The sequence below is a fragment of the Artemia franciscana genome, chromosome 14 (genome assembly GCF_032884065.1).
Source record: "Artemia franciscana chromosome 14, ASM3288406v1, whole genome shotgun sequence".
In the NCBI taxonomy this organism is placed as follows: Eukaryota; Metazoa; Arthropoda; class Branchiopoda; order Anostraca; family Artemiidae; genus Artemia; species Artemia franciscana.
In genome coordinates, this window is record NC_088876.1 from 26,079,769 (window position 1) to 26,100,785 (window position 21,017).

The following is a 21,017-nucleotide window of genomic DNA, read 5'->3' on the forward strand; positions in this document are numbered from 1 at the left end:
GTGTATAGCTATGCTGTTTGACCTATGTAATTGTATAGATGAGTAGGGTTAATGCCTCAGTCAAGTACTGATCTATATTAATTACTAAAGTAGGAAAACAGTCTTCCTTTCTCTTGTCTTTCTTTTTGTTTATATGTTTTTATTTGTTTTTTTTATAGTTTATGTTTATTTCTGTGTTTGTGCTATTGCATTGGTGATTTTTTTTTTCATTATAAAGAAAGAAAAAGATCAAAAATGGGATTTTTAAAGGCCAAATGAAAATACTGAAGAATTGACAGAAAGCGAATATTTTGAGAGAACAACCGCCTCTCTTCTTCAGCGCGAACAAAATAATATGATCAAGGGAAAAAAGGAAAAACTAAAAACAAGCGCGGAAAGTGCAACAAGACCAATGAAAAGAAAATGTCAAAAAATAAAAAAAAGCTAAAAATTAAATGAATTAAAATCAAATACCTAACAAACAATAAAGTGAGATATTCGCCAATATCCGCGATTTGCACGAAATCAAACAGTTCGTGGTAACGAACTGTAGTAAGGAGCGACCCGGCTCAATAGTAACCAAAACTTTAAAAAACGGAATTTTGTTAGCAATAGCTACATCAAAAGAATCCATTTTAATGCTGATTTAAAATATATAAGTTTAATCAAGTTTAATCTTACCCATCAAAAGTTACGAGCCTGAGAAAATTTGCCTTATTTTAGAAAATAGGAGGAAACACCCCCTAAAAGTCATAGAATCTTAACGAAAATCACACCATCAGATTCAGTGTATCAGAGAACCATACTGTAGAAGTTTCAAGCTCCTATCTACAAAAATGTGAAATTTTGTATTTTTTGCCAGAAGGCAGATCACGGATGCGTGTTTATTTGTTTGTTTGTTTTTTGTTTTTTTTTTTTTCGTTTCCCAGGGGTGATCGTATCGACCCAGTGGTCCTAGAATTTTGCAACAGGGCTCATTCTAACGGAAAAAAAAGTTCTAGTGTTCTTTTTCAGTGACCAAAAAAATTGGAGGGCACCTAGGCCCCCTCCCACGCTAATCATTTTCCCAAAGTCATCGGATCAAAATTCTGAGAAAGCCATTTTATTCAGCATAGTCGAGAAACCTTGTAACTATGTCTTTGAGGACGACTTACTCCGCCACAGTCCCCGTGGGAGGGGCTACAAGTTACAAACTTTGACCTGTGCTTACATGTAGTAATAGTTATTGAGAAGTGTACACACGTTTTCAGAGGGAAATTTTTTGGTGGGGGGGGAGGAGTTGTTGAGAAGAGGGATATATGTTGGGGGAACTTTCCATGGAGTAATTTGTCATGGAGGGAAAAAATTTCCATGAAGGGAGCGCAGGATTTTCTAGCTTTATTTAAAAAAAACAATAAAAGAATAAATATGAAAAAGTTTTTTCATCTGAAAGTAAGGAGCACCATTAAAACGAACAAAAATTACTACGCATATAAGGGGATTCGTCCCCTCCTCCTCAATGTCTCACTCTTTACCCTAAATTATTTTTGTAATTTCAACTATTTATTCTACGGCGTTTGTGATTCAGGGGTCATTCTTAAGGAATTGGGACGAAACTTAAGCTTTGTTGTAAAGAGCGAGGTACTGCTGAGGAGGTAAACCCCCTCACATGCGTAATAGAAACATACGAATACAAAAGTTCGTTACGTAAGCTAATTCGTAAGCTACGTATATCTTTTACTAATAAAAAGGTTTGCAAAAAATTAAATTTTCTAGTTGCCTTCTTAAGTAACCAAAAAAACTGGGGGGGGATTAAGTTTCCTCCACCGCCCCTTTTTTCCCAAAATCATTTGATCAAAACTATGAGAAAGCCATTTAGCCAAAAAAAATAAATATGTAAATATCGTTTTAGTTATTCATCTGCGGAGAGCCAAAATCAAAACATGCATTAATTCAAAAACGTTCAGAAATTAAATAAAAAAACAAGTTTTTTTAAGTGAAAGTAAGAAGCGACATTAAAACTTAAAATGAGCAGAAATTACTTCTTATATGAAAGGGGCTGGTCCCTCCTCAACGCCCCGCTCTTTACGCTAAAGTTTGTTACTGTTTAAAAAAAAAGTTTAAAGTGTCAAACTTTAGCGTAAAGAGAGGGGCGTTGAGCAGATACCAGGCCTTTGTTTTATTGAATCCAAACAAATTTGAACTGTCAACGACGGATACTAACGAATAACTGAGAAATAAAGAAAAAATTCATTCACTCAAACAAACGAAGCAGCAATTGAATAAATTAGAGAAGTAGATCACCTGATTTCTGATTTTAACCTTTGTATTTCTTGCGGATACCCTTTGAGACGTAAGGGGTTGATGATGTATTTGATTATGTGATTGGGGACATGGTTCAACGTTTATTTAAGGGATTATTAAAGTATCGGCTTCTCTTTAGAGAATACCGAAATACGACTCATTTATTCTTAAATCGCCTGAATCTCTGTTCAAAGCTGGACCTAAATGCTAATATTTATAAATTTCAACAGCTTCTCTGTAGTGCTGGACAATACCTTTGTCATGTGAAATTAGGCAAAGTAAAAATATAATCTCTAATTCTGAAACATTAACCGTTAATTCGCAGCTTATGACTAGGAACAGGTTGCTAAAAATTCGGCTTTTTGGTGATCCAGCTTTGTGCCAAAAAACAAATAGGACATCCTCAAACGGGGTGGGGAGGATCATAAAAACACAAGTGAAATAATTAAAATTTAATGGACTGAAGTGAAGAACTAACCTCTAAACATAGTGGGTCTGGGGAGGAGCGCACGCATCTATCTTGGTCTCTGTTGGCTTTCTGCGATGAAGTGTTAGTGGCAGCAATAGTAATATTTATTACTTTAAGGGTATTTTATTCGATAATTATGCGTGCTACATGGGGTTCAAGAGCATGCTCAATACATGAAGTTCTGAAGTTTCTGGCGCGTTCGTTTGCCGTTCTAATTACCAATCTGCAGTAATTACTCTGACAATTTAGCCCTTAGTTTGGTCTAATGATTGTCCATTTTTGTGTTAATACTTTCTAACGACAATACTCTAAGGTTAAACCATTGAATCACGAATGAATGTAGAAATTTTGGAGAGAAAAGAACTAAGAAGCTGGTTTCCCCTGAAAAAGACATTATGGACAAATGATACGAAGGGGATGAAGCTACTGTGGCTTGTTTCCAAATACTGAAAAGGGGCTCTGTGCTTCCTTATGTTACTTTCGCTTTTATCCATAAGAAAAGAGGAAGAACGTTATTGAAAGGAATCATTAGAGAAAATTTTATATGTTAGTCCTAGTAACTTAATAGGACATAGTCGTAAGAAGAATAGAAATTTAGAATATGCATGTCGTTTTTTTCAATTTTGAAGGGGCCAAATATTGATTCTTCTCGAAGTGGTGTAGTAAGGTTTTTTTATTCAAAATTTCTTGTGAACAACTGGACAAATTAGTTACTTCTGTGATGCAGAACGGTTGATTAGAAGAGCACAATTGAGTATCTAAGGGTGGCATTTACCCACCTTCTGAACCACCCAAAATACCCAAAATTTTAATATTTGAAAAAAATTATGGTTTATATGGCAAAAAATGTTTTAAGCATTAAAACTCGCAACTACAAAAATTTGAATTTCTATTTTAATTCTTATTTTCTCCGAATATTTACCTCAATGTCTCAAAAACAAACAACGGAAGAGAAGATATAAAACTTAAGATATAAAACTAGATAGAAAACTAGATAAAAACTAGATAGATAGAAGATATAAAACTAGATATAAATCTAGCACACATGTATACAATTTCCTGGGGATATTAGAAGAGATGTAAAAAACAAAGAAATTTTGGGGAATCTTGTATTTTCTTGATACTTTGGTGTGTTTTGGCAGTCTTCACATCCCCTTGAAACACCATAGACTTAAAGACTAAAATAATAGTTCATAATTCTTATAGATTATAATTTTAATTTGTAATTTTTTGAATATATCATTAATAGTAAAATAAGGGTAAAAGGGAGTTTTGTCAAGATTAGCGCAGATGCCAAGAGGGTTATTTTAACCTCTTTGGTGGATGAACAAAAGATGAAATAATGATATATAACATATTGTAGTATATAACAAATAGCGCAGTATCTGCCTTGTGCAGCCAGCGATATGGTAGTAAATGCTATGTTGGTGTGCTAACAAATTAAGCAGAAGTAACAATGTCCCAGTTAAAGATGGATAGGAGTCGTAGTTAATGATAAATAAACCATAAAAAAGAGAAGTACAGGGAGATTTGAGACTTTGTTAAACTCTGACTGATTGAAACCTGAAACCTCAGCTTCAGGACCAGGTGTTTCCCACCTCATCTCAGAGGCGCCATTTGGGCCCAATCTTGGGGCGGGCATGGGGCATTTGATGGAACTTGAGACTTTTATTATGAATCTAACCTACTTTCAAAGTTTACAATGATTAATAGCAAATAGCGTAATTACCCCAAGGGTCGTCAGGTAATTACGCTCTTTTGCTAATAGGCGTGCATTTAGTTCAAATCATTTGAACAGAATGGATTATGTTGGACATAATGGATAATGGTGGCCGGAAAAGGGCCCTTTGTGGTGGAAGCTTGGGCCCCCTGGAAAATCTGCGGTGGGCATTTGCCCACCCCTGACTCCCCCAAATGGCGCCTCTGCCTCACCTGACATCTGAAATTCAGATGCTACGTTTGAGTTTGTTTAACCATATGCTAACCAGGCTCACGAAACGACAAAGTTGCAGGAAACGATACACAAAAAAAGACAGAATATTTTTGACAACCTAAAATTGCAGGAAGACCAATTTTTTTAGAACAATTTGAGACAGAAATAAAACCATTGAAAAATAACAAGGCTAGAGGCTCAGAAAGTGTGGTAAATGAGTTTTTGAAATATGGTGGTTGTTAAGTTGAAAATAAATCACTGAACTTTATGAATATTATCAGAGGCAACACTTTATAGGCAGCAATACCTCCGGGGTAGACATAACCCTTCAAAACCTGGGGGGTTAAGGGTTGTAAGTTATGCCCACGGACATATAAGGTTTTATGGAAGGGTGGTTGTTTTAACTTTTGAGGAGGCTTATTTGATTGAAAATTGAAAATTCTAGATTCCTTTTTAAGAATAAAAAGCTATTGGAGGGCAGATAGCCTCCCCCCCACACCTGATTTTCCTCAAATGAATCTTATCGAAATTTCAAGATTGTTATTTTTTTAATCCAAGGATCACATAGTCATACCTCCAAGGTTGACACAACCACCAAGGCCCGGGGGAAAGGGTTGTAAGTTATGCTTGGGGGGTATATAGTATTTTATGGAAGGAGTTTCCGTATAAACTTTGGAGGAGGCTCTTCTGACTGGAAATTGAAATTCCTAGTTCCCTTTTTAAGACTCAAAAGGGACCAAAGGACAACTAGCTCTCTTTTCCCTAAATGTATCCGATTGAAATTTAAAGATAGCCATTTTCTTTAAAAAAAAAAAAAAAATGGTTCAAACATCATGTACAATGCCTCTGAAGTCGACACAATCCCCACAGCCTGGAGAAAAGGTTTCAAGTTATGCCCCAGGAGCATACAAGGGATAATGGAAGGGGTGGTCTCAGTTCTAGTTCCTTTTCAGAGGCAACACTAATGGGCTACCTATAGTAAATGCCATAAGGCTACAATGTTTTAGTATTATTATTATTTTTCTGCAGGCATTTCATATGTAAGAGTATTCTGTAAACTTCGGAGGGGGCTCATTCAATGGAAAACGAGAAATTGTAGTGCCGTTTTAAGAGTCACAAATAGTCAGAGGGCAACTAGCCCACCACACCCTTTTTCCCCTATGCATCCCATCAAAATCTTGAGACATTCATAACAGTCCGAAAATCAGATGAAAAAATATCCTGTGTCGACGTGATCCCCCAGAACCTGGAAGCAAGGGTTGTAAGTTATGCCCTGGGGGCATGTGACATTTTAATGGAAGAGGTGGTTGTATGACCTTTGGGGGAGGCCCATTTTATTGTAAATTGAAATTTATAGTTGCTTTTGAACAGTCAAAGTGATCGGGGGCAACTAGCCTCCCTCGGACAAAATGATTCGAAGATAAGAGAATTTTTAGAACTAATGCTTTGTCAAGGACTGCTCCCATCATGTCTGATTCCAACTCGAATAGATGATATTGGAGCAACATTAATTGATAATATTTTTTCAAATAGTATTTGTTTTTCAACTTTTGTCATATTAAATGATATTTCAGATCACGGTGTGATAATTTCTGAATTTAATTTGGCCAGATCTAAAAAAAATAAACGCAATGAAAAAACAGGTCGTATAATAAATGATGAATCAATTGCGCGTTTAACTATTAAGCTAGGAGATATAGATTGGAAGGAAGTAGTCAGTACTGAGGATGCAAACAAGGCATTGTAAATGTTTTATAAATCATTTAATGATGTTTATAATGATATATGTCCGAAAGTTAAAAGGAAAACACCCAAGTCAATGCCACAAAAACCATGGATATCCCCGAGACTGTTAAAATGTATTAATGAAAAAAATAGACTATACAAAATTAAATGCAACTATCCGTCTGATGAAAACATCCAGAAATTCAAATTGTACAAAAACACCCTGACTAGAACTTTGAGAGAAAGTGAAAGAAATTATTATGAGAAGGAAATATCTTCAGCTGTGTCCCAGCAGAAAATGTGGGAAATCTTGCGTGATAAATTAAATAAAAATAAACCAAGAGCAATACTGACTTTTCTTAATAATGGAAATGACGCTAATGAATCAACTGAAAAAAAGGATATCGCAGAATTATTTGCTAAGCAAATAATAATTTCAGTAAAATTGGTAAAGAATTGGTTAGAGATCTTTTGGATAAGTCATCAGACTATACACGATTTTTGCCCCAAAACGAAGATAAATCATCGTATATGCTACCAGTATCATTTGATGAATACCAAAAAGCTATTAGTGATTTAAAGAGAGGAAATTCGGCTTCAGTAGATGATATATCGACAAATCTTTTAAAGATAATATCAGGAGTAATATATGAACCTCTTGCAGATGTTACAAATAAGAGCATAAAAAATGGTGTCTTCCCTGATCTTCTGAAAAAGGCTAAACTAATCCCTATATTTAAAAAAGGGGAGGCTCAAGATCCCAATAATTACCGTCCTATTGCACTCCTTTCCCCACTGGCTAAAGTTTTTGAAAAAATAATGAAATATAGACTTACATCATTTCTGGAAAAGATAAATTTTTTTCCGAAGTTCCAGTTTGGTTTTTTAAAAGATAGATCGACAGAAGATGCTGTCGCCGCAACACATATTTTCATTAATGATGCTTTAGATGATGATTGTTTAGCAGCTACATTGTTTTTTGATATTAAGAAAGCTTTCGACACTTTAAATCACGAAATTCTATTTAAAAAACTTGAAAATATTGGAATAAGAGGAGTACCTTTAAAATTAATCAAATCATACTTGCACAATCGAAGGTTTGTGGTAGATATTGATGGTGAATATTCGTCTGAGACATCGAATAATAATATCGGTGTACCGCAAGGTTCAATTTTGAACCTTGCGTTCAAAAATTGAACCTTGCGGTTCAATTTTAGGACCTCTATTATTTTTAATATATATATAAATGATCTCCCTAAATCTACTCCTGAAAATGCATTAACAATTATGTTTGCGGATGATACTGCAGCAAGTTTAAAAGCACCAACATTAGATGCACTGAAAGAAAAACTGATTGAAGTTGCAAAATCCATCACAAATTGGTTCCAAATTAACAAACTTGTCCCTAATTTTGTTAAAACAGAATTTATTATTTATGGAAGATCAAATCAAAAGTCGAAAAATGTTTCTCTGAATGGAATTACTATTGATACTATTCATGAAATCAAAAGAGTATACACAGCAAAATATTTAGGTATCGTTTTTGACCCTACCATGAATTTTATTACACATATTTCGTTGTTGAGACTCAAATTATCGAGATATATAGGTTTGCTCAACCGACTAAAATTTTTATTCTCATATAAGGTTCTAAGAATCCTATATTTTTGCCTAATTGATGCACAAATCCAATATTGCTCAGCTATATTTTTGCTGACTTTTAAATCACATATTAAACCACTACAAGCCCTGCAAAACAAAGCTATTCGAATTCTATATAAGTTTTTACAACACCCGAGGAGTACAGATATCCACTCTGAAACACGTACCTCTTACCTGTTTCTAGACATAATGACTCTTACACAGAAATCTCATCTACTATTATCTAGTTGGTTTTTTAAGATTCAACATGTACATAATTTCTTTTTTGACCAGAATTTACTGTCCAAACATCAAAATTCACTGATAACTAGATGTTTTAACCCATACAAACTACCTCTGGTGAAAAATGAAAGATCCCGTTTTAACCTCCGGTATATGATCCCATCAATAGCCAACAAATATTCAGTAAATAAATTTGTTGAGTTACCAAAAGGATCTTTCAAGAGACGATTAAAAAGTTATATAATGGAATCTGCTTGCAAGAACGGTTGGTAAATTTTTTTTATTTTTTATTTTATTTTGGCCTCACTCCACTTACTCCACCTTAAATACTCTCATTAAAGATAGTGTTTTTTTGTTTTTTTTTTGTTTTTTTTTATGAAATAGTGGTTCATTTTTTGTTTGTTCTGTATCAATGAGGATTGTTAAATTTTGTTTATATGTCTTGCCCAGTAGTCGAGCTTGTCTCTCCATATGGGCACGTTGAAGTTTTTGATGAATATGAATTTTTGAATAAATGAATCTGAATCTGAAGCTTGCCCAAATACATCTGATCAAAATTTTGAGATGGCTATTTTGTTAAAAACAGTCCAAAGATTATACAAAATTGCCTCCATGTTTGGAAAGACGCCCCAGAACCTTACAAAAAGAGTTTGCATCCACACACAAAAAGACAATATTACTTCACTTTTATTGACCAATTTTGACTAAAAGGACATTAGAAAGGCTTAACTAAGGATCGATTTAGTTTTGTCATTGTAATCCCTCATAATTTGTCACTGGTAAGTGATTGAGTGTTGGAAATAGTGCATGAATAAAACACTCTTGGTAAAAAGAGAGAGACAAGAGAGTGAGAGATTGAAATTCAATCATCAAGGATGTTTTTCTTATCCCGAAGTCTAAGGAAGAAATAAATTCTAGGACAATTAAACGGTGCAATTACTGTTGGAGGTTAGAAGCTTATAAAAGTATGTTAAATTACGATACCTTTATAAAATCGATAAAAATAGATGTCAATAGAGATCGATAGAAATAGAGATCCTAAAATATATATTATGCAGGAAGGGTCGTACACAGCTCAGGCTCTTGCCCCCTCCCATTTCGTGTAGTTTCTTATTGTTCTTTTTTCATTTAATTCGCGTATTTTGGCACTACTTTCCCTCATCCCAGCTTTTTCATCTTCCCTCCGAACTAAACTCTTATGCACATATACTCTGCAGTATGCATACATATTTTATAGTATGCACATTTACTCTATATATGTACTCATTATGCTCCATTTGTCTGTATGCACATATTCTATACTCAATGATATTTGCATATTACTCTATAGTTTGCACATATACCGACTATATTCACATATAGAAAAGCTTAGGCACATATACCTGATATTGTCCTATTGAGTTAAGCCAAATCCCAGTATAATAAAACGGAATAACTCGGGATCCTATAGAACCATTTCAAGAGTATTTGATGGGGTTATATCCCCTAAGGAATCCATTGAGAGTAACCCTAACCCTGTTCCTATTCCTAATCCTATTGAGTTAAGCCAAATCCCAGTATAATAAAACAGAATACTTGGGGATCCTATAGAACCATTTCAAGAGTAACTGATGGGGTTCTATCCCCTCAGGAATCCGTTGAGAGTAACCCTAATCCTTGAACTCCTATTGAGTTACTACCAACAAAAAGGGGGGATGTTTCCTTCCCGCCCATGCCATAGAAGGCTATGGGTTGTCACTCAAGCTTTATGGGGTAAAAAAAGAAGTTATTTTAACGGAAAGTAAGAAGCGACATTAAAACTTAAAATGAACAGAAATTACTTCGTATATGAAAGGGGCTGCTTCCTCATCAACGCCCTGCTCTTTAAGCTAAAGTTTGACTCATTCTCTTAACTCTATTTTTTAAAACAGCAAAAACTTTGCTGTTTTAACTTTTTGTCACTTAAAAAAGGCACTAGAACTTTTTATTTCCGTTAGAATGAGCCCTCTCACAAGATTCTAGGACCACTGGGTCGATACGATCACCCCCCGGGGAAAAAACAAACAAACAAATAAACACGCACCCGTGAACTGCCTTCTGGCAAAAGACATAGAACCTGGACATATGACATAAACATAGACATAGATATAGTTAGACATTAAAACGAAATTTGCATGTTAATTTTTGTGGCTAAATGGCTCTCTCACAGTTTTAATCGGAAGATTTTGAGAAAAAAGGAGAGAGGTAGAAGGCCTAGTTGCACTCCAATCTTTCGATTACTTAAAAAAGCAACTAGAACTTTTAATTTTTTACGAAAGTTTTCATTATTAAAAATATACGTAACATACGAATTAGCTTACATGGCGAACTTTTTTATTCGTATGTTTTTCTTGCGAATATGAGGGGGTTCACCCCACGTCGCTACCTCACTCTTTACACAAAAGCTTAAATTTTGTTAAGATAGTTGAAATTACCAAAAATACTTTAGCGTAAAGAGTGAGGTATTACGAGGAGATAAACCCCTCATATGTGTAATAATTTCTGTTCGTTTCAAGTTTTGATGCTGCTCCTTAGTAGAAAAAACTTTTCACATTTTTTTTTCATTGTTTTTTCAAATAATGCTAGAAAATCCTGCGCCTCCGTCATTGAAATTATGTTCTCCCATGAGAAGTTCCTCCGTGGAAATATCCTACCTCATAACCCCCCTCTCAACTCTCTCCCCTAAACCCAAAAAATCCCCCTTAAAACGTTTGTACGCTTCGCAGGAACCATTACTATATGTAAACACAGGTCAAAGTTTGTAACTTGCAGCCCCTCCCACGGGGACTGCAGGGGAGTAAGTCGTCCCCTAAGACATAGTTATTAAGTTTTCCGACTACGGTGAATAAAATGGCTATCTCAGAATTTTGATCTGGTAACTTTGGGGAAAAAATGAGCATGGGAGGGGGCCCAGAGGCCTCCAATTTTTGGTCACTTAAAAAGGGCACTAGAACTTTTAATTTGAGTTAAAATGGGCCCTCTCGCGACAATCTAGGACCGCTGAGTAGATACGATCATCCCTGGGAAAAAACAACAAAAAAACAAACAAAAAAACAAACACACGCATCCGTGATTTGTCTTCTGGCAAAAAATGTGAAATTCCACATTTTTGTAGATAGGAGCTTGAAACTTCTATAATATGGTTGTCTGATACGTTGAATCTGATAGTGTGATTTTCGCTAAGATTGTATGACCTTTAGGGGGTGTTTCCCCCTATTTTCGAAAATGAGGCAAATTTTCTCAGGCTCGTAGCTTTTGATGGGTAAAATTAATCTTGATGAAACATATATATATAAAATCAGCACTAAAATACAATTCTTTTGATGTAACTACTGGTATCAAAATTCCGTTTTATAGAGTTTCGGTTACTATTTTGCCGGTTCGTTCCTTACTACACTTCATTACCACGAACTGTTTGACTAAATACATTCTTTTTTTCACCATAACAATAAACTTTATGGACAACTTAAACTTCCAAGAATTCTTTTTTTGAATGTCAGAATATTCGTAACAATCAATTTAGCATAATATATAATAAATTCTCATCAACAGTTTCTTCCTTTACAGAATCCATTTTGTTCAAAATTGCGGGATATAGCTTTTTAAAATTGAAACTTCAGGTGAGTTATTTATTTAAATGTTAGATAAACGAAAGTGACACTCTAGCCTTTTGGGTATTCATATTTACTAAGTAGGCCTATTCATTATTCTTGCAAATACCGTGTGAAGGAGTACTACTTACTCACTTAAATCTCATCCATCCTCACGGGATATTTGGGGCCGTTCCCTTTCGAAATTTTATAGACCAGTACTCAGATATACTTTCAAACAGTTCGTGGTAACGAACTGTAGTAAGGAGCGACCCGGCTCAATAGTAACCAAAATTCTAAAAAATTGAATTTTGATATCAATAGCTACATCAAAAGAATCGCATTTTAAGGCTGATTTTAAATATATAAGTTTCATCAAGTTTAGTCTTACCCATCAAAAGTTACGAGCCTGAGAAAATTTGCCTTATTTAAGAAAATAGGGGGAAACAGCCCCTAAAAGTCATAGAATCTTAACGAACGTTTATCCCCCCCCCTCGAAAAGTAAAAAGAAAAAAAAAGAAAAAAACTTAAAACGACCAGAAATTACTCCGTATATAAAATGGGTTGTCCCCTCCGCAATCCCTCGCTCTTTACGCTAAAGTTTGACTCTTTGCCACAATTCTACTTTTTAAAACAATTGAAAGCTTTAGCGTAAAGAGCGAGGGATTGCGGAGGGGACAACCCATTTTATATACGGAGTAATTTCTGTTCGTTTTAAGTTTTAATGTCGCTTCTTACTTTCAGCTAAAAAAATTGTTTTTTTTTTTATTTAATTCTGTTAGGTGCCGTTCTGGATAGTAAGGTAATACGTAGCCGATGTTGTCAATCCACCTCTTACGAGGTTTTAATTGTAGTTGTAGCCCTTCAACAGTCCCTTCGAACGAGGTCTTGGGTGATCGAATAAGGTAATTAATTAAGGTGATCCAGCGTAATTGCTTTCTTTTAACTTTGTTAAGGTGTCCAGGGTTGTGACCTGAGCACAAAATGGCAATTTTCGCACTGTTTGGTAATGTGTAGCACTGTAACACGTACTATATTGAATGTAGAACTTTCTTTTATGTGACCACATTGAAATTAATGACATATAAAATGTATTTACAGGATGTGTCTCACATCAAAATATATGTCAGAACATTTCTTATGAATGAAAAAATTTAAAAACATTTAATACGGGATATACAAGTGCGCGTAGTTTTCCCATTCAGCGCTCTAATCAGCTCCATTTGCTATGTATACATTTTTATGCCTGTACATAAAAAAAAGATTTAAAAATTCGCCTGAAAACTAATCTAAGTAAACTTAAACGGACTCTGCGCGTGTCACGGCTTTTATCGCAACATGCACACATTGTTGACTGTAGCACCGGAAATCGTTACGTAGCATGCAAATTTGGGCAATTCAATTAGGAAATAACCATGGTTTCAACCCTTGTGGTGTCTGGAGATTTTAATCTTCTCTGAACTTCACCTGTTAAACTGTAACTGTGCTGAATCTTCGCTATCTGGCATAAGCATCTCATTTAGAGTGCAAGAAAGATATCTTGTTTTGGCTCTTATTGTCCAAGTGTCACACCCTCTGTCATAGTGAATTTGAATTTTGTTGGTTTGAAAAATCTTCATCTATCTTTTTCATACATCTACATTATTACCTTTTTGTGTGCATTAATTTCCAATTCCGACGAATTTTATTATCTTCCTTTCTTCCAGGTGCGTTTACTCAGGTGAGATGATAAAACAGTAGATAACATCATCGTTCTAGTGGGAATAGAGCTTTCCGCCAATTCAGATTTATAATTGAAATTGACGGCAATCTTTAAGAAGCAGATAATAATAAATTAGTTTTGAGTTTATATAAAGAAAAAAGAATATTTTAATTTGAGATAACAGTCATATATTGCGTAGCTTCTTTATTAACCTAACAAAATACACAAACAAAGTATCTATTCGGTTTTTTTTTTCACTTTCCCCAGAATATAAAAAAGATATGTGGTTGCGAACCGTGCGACGCCCCTCAATAGTAGCCAAAACTCTAAGCACAGAGTTTTAGTCACAATAAATAGATCAAAAGAATTGAATTTGTATGCTGATTCAAAATATATATGGATCATTAAGTTTTATGTTACCAATCGAAGTTACAAGTTTGAAAAAATCTGCCCAATTTATTGGAAAGAGGTTTCAAGCTCCTATATACAAAATGAAGAATTTTTGTTTTCTTTTTGCCAGAAGAAAGATCACGGATGCATGTTTATTTGTTTTTTTCGAGGAATGATGGTATTGAACCATTGATCCTAGAAAATGGAAGAGGCTCATTTGATCGTAAATCAAAAGTTCTAGTGCCCTTTTTAAGTGCCCAAGAATATCGGAGGGCAACTAAACCCCCTCTCATGCCCATTTTGCCCAAAGCCATCTGATCAAAACTTGGAGATAGCCATTTTGCTAAAATTAGTTGAATGGTCCAATAACTATGTCCTTGAGGATAACATGACCCCACACAGCCCCTAGTAAAAGGGCTGAATGTTACGAAATTTACCCAAAAAATTTACCCATTGTTTACGTATAGTATTTGTTACTCGGAAGTATTCAAACCAGGATCGTATCCAGGATTTTTATTCAGGGGGATACAAAAAAAACTTCAGAAAATGCATCAGCAAGTTTTATAACTGTAATTTTTTTTATATTTTACGAGTCGAACAAAGATTTTGACTGGGGCAGGTCAAACCCTCTAATATTCCTGAATAGTCTCTGGCCTTGATTAAGATATTTTGGGAGGGGGTTTTCTCCTTGGTGGGATTTTCTACGATGAACATTTTCCCTGGGTGAGCTTTCCATGAAAAATTTGAAATTGGAGAATTTCCCGGAGTTCTTGTGCAAAGTTCTTTTTATTTGTCATACTTTGTCTAAGCCGACTGCGTTTAACGTGTAGACATGTTCTGGAGGAAATTTTCAGCGCGATGGGTGAGTGGCTGTCCTTTTCTAATTTGGGTTTATCGTTTTTAATTAGTTTGTTCTTTATTCTACCGGTTTTTCCCTTCCGCGGTGTTAGCATACTAATTATTCCGATTTGGGGTTTTGTTTCATTTTGATCTTCCCATTGTTTCTTCTCTCTTTTTTATCTGGTCTAAATAATTCGAATATTTGCTAATTGTCTTTCTTCTCTCTTCTTTCTTGCGAATTTTATAAACGTATCCCAGAAAATATATTTTCCAGCGTAAAGTAGATTGTCATATCTCTAGATAAGCAGAAAAAAAATCATATAGCAATTTCAGCTTATATTAAACAAAAATCATTATCAATGAATCAATAGAACCCAAAAAGGATTACAAAAAAGTATTATCCAATCAAGTATAAGGATTATCGATGAATAAGCGAGTCTTAAAATAAACAGATATTAAAATTAATCATCTAGTCAAACTTGAAACGAACAGAAATCACCATAAATGGAAGCAGGCCCACTAAACCTCGTAAAGGCCAGCGTTTCATTTGTGCTTTATTGAAAAAGATTTCCAATTTCGAACAGTGTGATTTTTATTTGTCATGATATTGACAACAATTCAACAAAAATAATATCACAAGAGTAATTGGGATTCACAAATAAATGTGGGGCCATCCCCCTTCCACCACACACCTTTTAAACGGCTTGAGTGCTATTTGCATTATATGGAAAACGATGTTTGTTTTAAATTTTATTTGTTAGAACAATGGAAAAAATCCTCCTGATGGCGTAGGAGCCAACCTTGCATGTTAAAGACTAAGATATTTTAAGACTACTACAAGGTATGTCTACTAGTCTTCAAAATCGACATCGCAAATGAATACAACAGGGGTTGCTTTTCATAATTTTTAGTCTTAAATGGGGTTCTTTCGGTCCTGAAATTCAAATCGAGGTTTATGACAATAGAATTTTTGACATCAAGAATAAATATAATCATAGTCCATCTCCGAAACTTATTGTCCTTGTTGAGGTCTCCTTTATCCAAATTAAATAGCCTGAAAGTTTGACTCGTATCAGAAAAAAGTGATGTTTCTTCTATTTTGGGGCTTCAAAATTCATAAAACCTATTATTTGCAGCAAATTTTTTTCCGTGTTTTGTTTGTTTGGCCCAACATACATGATCACTAAGTTGCTACCCAATCAGAGACAAAAGAAAAGGAACTATTTTTGAGTCACCAATCAATGGAATTTTTTTATAGCTTTTCCAACCATTAAGGTCCCATGTATCTGTCAATAAACAAGTCAATATCATTATAATCAATCTAGGACTCTTTCTAAGGCTCCTTTCTTCTCGTCCCAAATCTTTCAGTCTTACGGTTTATTTGTGTCATTTCGTATGCCTGTAAACATAGTTTCTTACGATTTAGCTATGCCTTTCCCCCAAGTCCTGAGTTGAGGGACACATGCCCGCAATGGTTTAAAGAAGTTTCACCTTTATCTCGAAGCCTTTTCCAGGACTTTGTAGGTACGGGGTATTGGTCATCGGCAATGCATAGTGTCTTACCTATCTCACTACTTAAAATTGAATAAATTGTAAGTCCCGTCGATGCTTATAGTGCACAAAGGTTTAGATGAATCAGAGAAAAATACTTCTGATCCCCCCTATCCTATACTGCCAGGACAGATCTAGAGCAAAATCTTTGGGGAGGCCCACTGTGACAAGGGTGTCAAAGAGAAAAATCTTGGGGTGGGGGGCAATTTAACAAAGGTGCCAATAGTCGACCAATATGACAAATTTATTCTAAAATTAAGAGTAAAAAAAGATGAAAACAGAATAAGAGGGCACCAGAAACAGTCTTGAGGGCCAGGGTTGGGGGATCCTCATAGCATACTCTAGCCCATATCATTCGCCAAAAATTCCAGATTGATACCCGAAGCCGAAGACATGGTGCTTTGATAAACGGGATGTGTCTTTTGAATTAGTTCTTCTTTATCGCTCAAAGGCACACTTCAACGTTCACTTGAGCTCCCGCCAACTCCAAAGAACTCCCTTAAAGTGTTCATCTGATGCCCCAAGCGGTTCTTGAGGTATCCTTAATAATGAATGAATAGACAGGATCACTAACATCCAATGTCCAACATTATTTAGGATTTGTGGTTAGAATGGGTGAAGGCTAACTACCCCATAAAGTTTCGAGTTGGGTACCTCCTGGAATCAGAAGACGCAGAAAGCTGAAAGTGAGGCTTGAGGACAATCTTGAAAACTATGTTGCGATATCAAGGTCATTCCTGGAGGAAATTTGATCCTAACCAATGAAGAGGTCATCACTGATTGGCAGCAATATCACAGTATATGTCAGCTGGTCTGGGAAGACCTAAGTCTAAATCTAGCAAGGCAGTGTTGGCCAACTCATAGTGTCCATTGATTTAATTTACTACTTAACAGTGCATACAATCTAAGTCCCATAAGAGCGTACAGTGCAAAACGTTTTGAAGGATCACAGTCAACAATTATGTAGCCCCTGCCCTTTTACACTAACACAAGATTTGAACCCTCCTTGTCCCGCCCTCTCCTTTTCCCTCAACAGTACCCGAAAGCCTCAAGTGCATCTCCAATGTCATTCCAAAGATATTCCAGATATGCTGTCAATATGTAAGATCCACTTGAATCTCCCCAAAGAAAAACTTCATATAAGCTCTATGGAGATTCCCCAGGACAGATCAAGATTCCCCAGGCGATTGTTAATATATTAAAGATAATTTGAAAACTTTGGTACTTATAGCATTTTTTTTTATTTACTCATATGTGCACTTTGTTTTCAGAATATGTCCTTTGGAAACTCTTAGAATCTGGGTATAAAGACCCATATCTAGCAGCCTCTAGCTGATTGGACAGCTAATACCAAATACGATATTTTTTCTACTAAACTTGTATGTGTACACGGGAAATTCTTTATAGCTCAAGGAGCCAAATTTTGATACAGTACGCATACACTTATTAGATCATTCTGATCAAAATGACTGTCTTACAACAATATGATCCGATACCATAAGGGTCCCGAGGGCCAGGCAGCAGAAAAGGGCACAGAAGGAAGACTGGTTTCCTTCCAATCACTGTTGGTCCTAGAAATGTCACTTGAGCCTCGCATTTCGGGTCAAATCACCCTCCCCCTACTAAGTTCTTATAGCCACATCTTCCTTTAGAGATGGTTGGGAAAGAATGATATCTTGGCCATTTTTTACCCTTTTTGGGGACCTGTTTGAGGGAGAGGAACCAACATTTCTTTCTATTTTTCTTTCTGCAAAAGGGTATTTTTATTCCAATTACTTAATAATATAAGTTTTGACCTGAACTGTAGAAAAAAGTTTTGACCCTTTTTCTGGTCAAAATCTATATTCCGGGAAGACTGTGCCCCTGAGCTTTTTTACACACCAGATTACTTTTGACCAAAGGACTAACGGCCATAAGTTTTAAACTGGTCTGGGCAGGAGAGTTTTTTGGACCGTTTCAGGGCGGCCTACTCCCCTCTCCCCGAGATCCTTCCCGAAATATAACTTGTGAACCTTTTGGCAATGATAACGATCACTGAAATTTTTAAGCCGATTGCACACCCAATATCAAACAAGCCTCGTTCCCTTTTCGAGTTGCAAGACTATGTAAAAAAAAAAACACATGCATTATTTAAGCCACTTCCGTGAGGTTGTAGGGCCTTGTTATCTCTAGAGGCATATCTTTTAGTTGGATCTTTGGTATATCTATTGCGCCTTTCTACTGTGTTGAACATATAAGGCAACTTATAATTCTCATCTTATGTGTTAGAGGATTACGGAGGCCCGGTGACGAAAGGGGGTGCTGGAGAAGACTAGTTGCCTTCAAATTACTTTCCACTCTTAAAAAGAGCACTAAAACTACAGATTTCCAACCGAACGAGCCCCTTTCAGAGTTTTTACGGCCACCACTACCACATAAGGTTAATTGGGGAAACATTAATAAATAAACATTATATTGCACGCATATAGCTCTTTACTTGGGTAGTGCTAGAGGGCTGCCTATGATTGCCACATTGAATTTATTACATATAAGGTATATCCTTCGGGTTTTTATTTTCACAACATTTTTTGATAAATCGACAAATTCGTCACCTAAACTATCTCTACTGTGTCTTTAATAGTTACTCTAAAAAAGTCTCTAATGTGGCATTAAAAATCGCATTATAACTGTAAGATTGTACTTAATTACAAGTGTCTTCTCCATCTAATGCCTGGGCTAATTATGGTAAAATTACTAATTCAGAACAGCTAAGTAATTTTGATAATGATTAACTATAGACTCTGACAGCCAAATCGGTGTTGGATGGCTAATCTTGTGAGAAACATATTACAAACGCGCGCAACGGATTATTCAGAAAATTCTAGAGAAATTTTGAAAGGACACTCAGTACAAAAGCCACTACTGTCCAGAGTCGTGTAATAAGAGAATTTAAATGAAGAGAGTTAGTTTTGATACATTGCCTTCTGTTGAATCGTCTTCCTTTGGATCTGCCCTGAATTTAGCCATAATTGAGTATCCACTTGACGCAGAACCAGGTCTGTAGCTACTAAAACTCTTACTCTCGGATGTTCTCGGGTGAACGGATGTTTATAAATCAGGGGATTAAACGCGACAAGCCGTATCTTAGCGATAAAAAATTACTGATCGTGAAAGACCAACGGAAAGCGAAGCTGGCTTTTAGAACGAGCTGGCGAATGTTACCATGAATAAAAACTAAAGAAGCCAGTTATCTAGAAATTGACCACGTTTCCATTAAAATAAACAATTTTACTCGATAAACTGGTACCAGGCAATATTTTGCAATATATTAAAAAATACTGTTTATTTCTTGAAGATTAAAAAATAAAAAAAGTCACAATCTATTAATGGAAAGACATACTTTCGACTAGTGTTTTGTATTCACTTTCCAAGTCTAGCCAATTTGTGTCTCTTCGGTAATAGCAGTTTGGCAACTTTCGACTAGTGGCGAAACTTGAAGCTGAACTTGCTTTGGTAGCCACCTTGCAAATTCGCTTGTCATGGCTTTTTAATTTCTGATTTCCGCAGTTTTATTTGTGCTGTCTTAAAAATTTTTTGTGTCGGAAAAATTCATCTAATATGGCGATATGGTATAGGAACAATTTAATATTATGTAATTAGGCGATTAAACTACACAACTGCAAAAGCTATGTAAGCTTTTGTTTTTATTTTTCTCATAAATAACGCTCTTCAGGGTAACTTCGTTCTTTGTGGACCTAGAGTTATAGTTCTTTAGAAATGGGATACACAAATTTAGTTTTGTTTCTGGAGCGTGTTTCTTCTGTTTTTTTAACACTAATTTTAACATTATGTGATGACTCTTTTTTAACAGCGAAACACTTTTTCTATTGTGAAAATCAGCTACTTTGTGACCTCTATCTTGCTTGATTTAAATCAATAAATTTTCAAGAATTTAGTAATTTTTTAACCAATAAAATTCTTTGGCGATGAAACATAAACAACACACATAAAATTGAATACCCTCAAATTTGATTCATAAATATCACGACACTCCAAAATTTACAATTTTATACGCTTGACAAGATGAGCTTTCTTAGGATCTTGATTAATATTGTATTCAACACATTTTGATGTGATCGGGATGAGGATCGGAACTGTGATAAATTTTTTCATCGTTTCATTACTAGATATGCGTTTTAAGAGTTAAGACATTTTAGACCCCTGACCACATTTTAGACCTTTGGCCTCAAGCATATTCTCCAGATGCAGTGACGTTTCAACTTTTGGAAACTCCAGAACCTTAACGGATTCAGGAATCAAATTGGATTTTTTTTCTTACTGTTAGCCAACTGAATGGAATCTTATGTTTCTACAGCCATATCCTCCAATGAAACGACTAATACAGCAACATTAAAAAAAAATCAAATAATAATCGTAATATAAGCATTCATTATTTCATTACTGGTCTGCCATTGGTTTTACCCGGCCCATTCAGAAGAGGATTTATGAAACGTTAAAAAGATAACTAAATCAAAAAGAAACGTCAAAAAGATAATATTTGTGTTTTGCTTAAAAGCGGTGTTTACATGCGAATCTCGTTAAACTTATTTGTCTATAAGCCTGATCGGTACTCGTCTATCCCTGTCAACATGTAAATTCTTTGCTTGGCTGCAA

At 35.3% G+C, this 21,017-nt stretch overlaps 1 protein-coding gene across 4 annotated transcripts in view; it reads left to right on the forward strand.

The window, feature by feature from the left end:
* Positions 1–21,017, forward strand: part of LOC136035501 (rho guanine nucleotide exchange factor 11-like) — a 395,432-nt gene that overhangs the window by 174,548 nt on the left and 199,867 nt on the right. The window contains exon 1 of one of the 4 annotated variants that reach the window (XM_065717336.1): positions 19,250–19,399. The exons of the other annotated variants lie outside the window; for them this stretch is intronic. Within the exon in view, the coding sequence (XP_065573408.1) occupies positions 19,297–19,399 (103 nt within the window). The 5' untranslated portion in view covers positions 19,250–19,296. Of the gene's footprint in view, positions 1–19,249; positions 19,400–21,017 lie in introns of those variants that run through there. 4 annotated transcript variants of the gene reach the window in all.